General features: G+C 35.7%; 1 protein-coding gene across 1 annotated transcript in view; it reads right to left on the bottom strand.

The window, feature by feature from the left end:
- COL25A1 (collagen, type XXV, alpha 1) overlaps positions 1 to 5,608 on the bottom strand; it is a 701,437-nt gene that overhangs the window by 26,671 nt on the left and 669,158 nt on the right. The window contains exon 31 of the mRNA XM_006881095.1: positions 1,460 to 1,513. Coding sequence (XP_006881157.1) covers positions 1,460 to 1,513 — 54 coding nt within the window. The remainder of the gene's footprint in view (positions 1 to 1,459; positions 1,514 to 5,608) is intronic.

Raw genomic sequence — 5,608 nt, 5'->3', positions numbered from 1 at the left:
CAAGAAATGATATTTAATAAATGTTTTTATAATAAAAGAAAAAAAATGGATTGAATAGGGCTGTTCCTTGCCACACATCTGGCCATCATGAGCAGAAATCAGCCTGAGGGCAACTGGTTTTTTGTTTGGGTTTTTGTTGTTTTTTTTTTTAACTAGTAGCACCTGATAGTTACTTAGTCAATGAATGAATTTCATGGAATTAGGGACTTGGAAGGCACATCAAAGAATTCATTATCCACAGCTCCATTTTTGTCCCAGAATGACAAATTTTTTCCCCAGATTGATGAAATTCTAATTTTTCAAGACCACAGACTTGCTCAGTGGGTTCTCTCTATAATGAAGGCCTCATTCTTAGGGTACTTTCTCCCCATCCCATTCCACATGCTGGGAAAACTAGTGGCATAATTATACATGCACACGCACACACACAATTCTGAGCTTTACAAAGTAAAAAGAAAAAGTGGGGGAAAAAGAGATAAAGAGACAAATTCTAGACAAAACCTATTGCTAAAGCTACAGTGCATTTTTTTTGTGTCAGATATTTGTCTTCTCTTATGAATGTCTTCCCCTCCCCCGAAAAGGATATGGTATGGAAACATGGTCGAGCAATACAGAGGTTAGTGAGAGGTTTTTGTCTTATAAAGCATTGAAATTACTTCCGTATGGTTGGAGAAAGACAGCTTTTTCTAGAATATAGGAGCATGTGTAACTGCATGAGGATTTTTTTTCATAGGTTTTGTCATTTCCTTTTTTTTTTTTAAAAAAAAGCTATAATTTACTCTGAATGAATACAGTAGCTTTATATATAAGACAATCAACCAAAATATGTGGCCCTCGAAATTTTAGCCCCATTGACTTCAACTTTCTGGATTAAGGCCAAATGAAAATCTCTTCCTTATGGTTTAAGAGAAAATAATCTGAGTTCTTTATTTTAGTTATGTAAATGTATTCATTGTTTTTATTAAGGCAGCCACATTCCAGTGTATATTCTGTGGTTCTTATCGCAGGGATAGGACTCTGAATGAAATTTAAGACGGAATCTTTTTCATTTAATATTTTGCTGGTAGGTGCCATGGAGTTGGCTCCAATACATAGCAAACCTAAGTATAACAGAGCAAACAAAGTCTTGCTAGATCCTGTGCCTTCCTCACAAGCTCTTCGGTGATTAAGCCTACTGTTCAGTCACTGCTAATCCATTCTGTTGATAGTCTTTCTCTCGCTCACTGACCCTCCACTTCTACACGCAGCATGTCTTTTTTCTGGGGACTGGCCCCACCTGATAATATGGCCAAAGTACATGAAATCAAGTCTCTCCATCTTTGTTTTTAAGGAGCTTTGCTTTTAAGATAGATTTGTTTATTCTCAATTTCTTATTTAAACAATTCAGTTCTTCTATAATGGGATGTCACCTTGCGGGATGTTTTAAGTACATGGTTTAATAACTTCAGGAGCAACTTACTCTTTCTCCTTTGGGACCTGCAGGGCCGTGAGGTCCCATAGGGCCATCTGTACCCTAAAAAAGATTAAAAATATGAGATATATCACAAGGGCTACAAACAAAAGCAGTTATCATTTATCCTGGGCTTTTTTTTCCCTGGGTGAGTGCAGCCCTAAGAAAATCAATAAGGCAAGTCATTTCCTTCCCCAGCACTTTACTTGATTCCTTCAGGCCACTGGTGTTCAAGAAACACATGCATAAAGGATGAATTATATAACTACCCATTTCAATGAAAAGATGTACATAAAAAGTCATCTGTCATATTTAATTATGCATTTGTTTCCTTATGAAATGGGATGTCTTCACTTTGCTCCCACAACCTGAGAAAGAAACATGAAACTGTTTCTCCTCCATATCACTTCTTCCTCATGCCCACTTTTCATGCCCGCTGCTGCAATCCCCATTTTTCTTGGCCAGAAAGGCTCTGGAGTTCTGTTCTCAGCTGGGATAAAGGGCTTGAATTTTCACACAAGGAAAACATATTATTAAATCAATGAAAATAAAAACAAACACTGTGTGGCTTGGTTGGGGCAGCAGAAGCTTAGAAGGAAGGAGAGATTCTTCCAGGTTCTGAGGCAGTGGTGGCTGAAGTCACTGGGCCCAGCCTGGAAGCTGAGGTGATTTAATGACACAACTGCCTTCTGGTCTCCAGTTTCAAGAGCAAGATTTCTTCAGTAAAGGAGGTAATAACTGAATGAATATGGAACAGTGAAGTCCAGAAAATGATAACTGCCTGAGCTTTGCAGTTAAAGAGGTATTTTGTGTGCTATTATTTTTTTAAAGTTGTTTTTTTTAAAAAGCAAAGAATTTAAGTATATTCACTCATAGACTATTCTTTGCCACACAAAGAATTTATTCCAGTATCTGCAGTTGCAGGAAAAATGATAACACTTCTCCTTGCCCCCCTCTGCCCCCAGAGTATTCCTAACTGTTTTACTGTCCTGGTTTATTTTGTCAGAGTTTATTTTGTGATCTGAAAACATTCAAGATTTTTCATTCTAATTAATTCACTCTGATGTGAATGAATTCTCCTTGTTTTAACTGATCTTTTTTTTTTTTTTTTTACTGCCTAAACTTAAAATTCGTCTTTTGGAAGACATCTGCACCCCAAGTATCTACTGCTGAACTTGAAGAGAAAGAGTTGTCAAGAGACAAAATGACAGAAGACAGACAAAGTCATTTCGATGAACGGAGATTTGAAAGTTAGTTCCAAGGAAGAGGTCACATTTCCAAGATATACATAAACACAAAAGGAAAAGCTTAAAAACAAAAGAACTAGATTCATATTTCCTTTCATCTCTTCAGAGCACCTCTTTCAAGGCATCACAGGGAACACCCTTGGGCTAAGGAAAAAAAAATGTTTGGGCTTATTAAGACAATAAAGTCAGGCAGGCAATACCAAGCAAATTATCCAGATTTGAACTCAGGCTTCAGAAAGGCATCCTGGTAGTTTAAATTGTATTCCAAACAGAATGGTTACCTTCCCTACAGTCTGACGCATCCCTCATTAATAGATAGGAGTACATCCAGCAAAGGGGTCTGTGCAGAAGCCCACCTTCCATTGCCACAAAGCATATGTGAGAGCAATACGAGGGACGGACTCACCCGGGATCCTGGCTTTCCGTCTAAGCCAGATGCTCCCTGTGTGGGATTTGGTTGGTAGCAGGGTTGGTGGGTGTAACACGAATGACAAGAACAGAGATTAGTATGAGGTGCTGATGAACAAATGCAACACTTTAAACAACAAAATAAGCAGTCACAGCTTCTGAGGTGAATATCACATTGCTACAAATTGTTAGTTTTTTTTAAAAAAACAAACACACATGACAATAAACACTTCACAGATGATGGCATTTTAATGACATTTCTATTAGACATATTCTTATTTGGAAATCAAGTTGATGAGGTTTATAAAGTAAACTACAAAGTAATTGCCAATAACACTCACAAGCTGCTGTCAAATCTCCATGTGAAATTTATTTTCTATTATTCACAATAGATATTCTTTAAGTTCTTAGGGGGAAAGAAATTACAGCCTATCTCCTAAGCCAAGACTCATTATGATAATCACTTAAATGTCACATTTCAGAAAACAAGAAAAAAATTCTAATTGTTAAAATAGTGTTTACGAATGTTAAATGCAGTTTTAACATACTGAGATGACTCTTGGATTTTACATGAGTACTCATTGTTTTCTGTGCTACTATAACTATTTATAATAATAACCACTAGGGGGACTTCTAGGAATAGGAAAAGAGCAGGAAGGGGGAGGAGGAGCCAACCAACACAGCCAAAACAAAATAGTCCTGAGACCAAAACAAAAAAAAATAAATAACTGTCCCAAACAAGACAATGTCTAATTTTAACTTAAAATAATACTTCCATTCAAGACTGAAAGAAAACACATTGTGTTTCTTTATTGTGACCTCTGGACTACATATCACTACCCAAAGCCTAATCTAAATCTACTGTAGATTCTAAAGATACTGCTATCTGTAGATTCTGGTTTATAGCAGCCCTACAAAGGATAGGACAGAATGGCCCCAGTGCTTTCCAAGGTTATAAATATCTACAGTAGCAGAATGCTACATCTTTTCCAGCGAACTGGCTGGTAGGTTCGAACCACTAAACTTGCTCTTTAGTTAGGAGCTGAGTTCTTTAACCACTGTACCACCAGTGGTCCTAACACAGCAACAGTGCAAGATTTTATAAAAAATAGATTTCCAATACTTGATGCTTGTTTCAAAAATAGGTACAATTAGTCTTTTGATATGGTTTTGTACCTCAAAACTCAAATATTTATTTATACTCCTTTAAGAATGTCAATTAAATAGAGAAATGGTTTTAAAAAGACAACACATTGGCCCTATAAATGCTCTTGGCAAGACTGTGGAACTATTTCTGCATTTTATGCTTCAGATGCAGCTAATAATAAAAGAGTAGGGGAAAAGATCTCTTCCAGCTGTAAACGTTAACAATGATGCTATACCATATATATTTGGGATATTTTTTGTTTTTTATTTTAAAACTACTTTATATAATGCTATTATGCTACATACCATAATTGCAAAATACATTTTCAGTTAGCAGTGATTAAAGTAAGAACATATATACAGTATTAAGTTGCTGCTGTTGATAATTTAATGTGACATAGGTAGAACTTAATGTCTAAAGGTTGCATAAGAATTACACTAGCAGGAGAGGTATCCACTTCCTAAACAACATGCCTCTGAAAACTCTATGAACCTTGAGAAATGACAATAGTTACGGAAAGGCTTCAGGTAAGGTTCATAGGGTCACTATGAGTTGTGCTTGATTCGACAGAAATCAACAACACTAGTATTAAATTTGGAATTAAAGCAAACTTGAATGAAATCAGAGTGAAATTTTAAATAAAACAGAAATACATAGTTATTTTCCCTTTTATACTTTCTTTAGAGTTCCTAAGTTGCTAACTAAAATAAAAAACTAAAAATAAATGAAGAAAATGGACAAATTTTTTTCACTGATAATATTATAGCCACTTGAAGTGCTGTATAAATTATTCACTTATAGAGATTTTAAGCCTGTGGTCTATTGATGAAATTGATATTATTTGATTTGTACTTAATATAAGGCTTCTTGCAATGATTTGCTTATTTACTCATTTGGTAAGTGAATGAACATTGAATATCTACTATATACCTGACTGGTGTAAAGGACTAAATATGAAAGACCTTATGCTATGTTATGTGTTTTTGAGTCAGAACTGACCCATGGGTGACCCGCCTGTGGGTTTTCAGAGGCGGCAAATCCCATGGGAGGAGACTGACTATCTTTCTCCCATGGAACAGCTAGAGGATTCAAACTATATGCCTTTAGGTTGGCAGCACAGCTCTGTATTACTACGCCACCAGATCTTCCTAATGAAGGACTTTAAATACTTGAAATTGTAGTACCCATGGGGAATGAAATAAGTATTCATCAATTGTGTATAAGTAATATTCTGTTATTGCTTTTCTTTCATATTTTAATAATGTTCTTTATTGACTTTTATGATAATACTTTTAACAAACCACAAGGGAAAATCTTGATACTGAAACCTTATATTCAGTTATACACACACACACA

This window comes from Elephantulus edwardii, unplaced genomic scaffold (assembly GCF_000299155.1).
Source record: "Elephantulus edwardii isolate Elephantulus edwardi_28Jun2011 unplaced genomic scaffold, EleEdw1.0 scaffold00012, whole genome shotgun sequence".
Lineage (NCBI taxonomy): Eukaryota > Metazoa > Chordata > Mammalia > Macroscelidea > Macroscelididae > Elephantulus > Elephantulus edwardii.
This window is presented reverse-complemented; position numbering and strand designations above follow the sequence as displayed.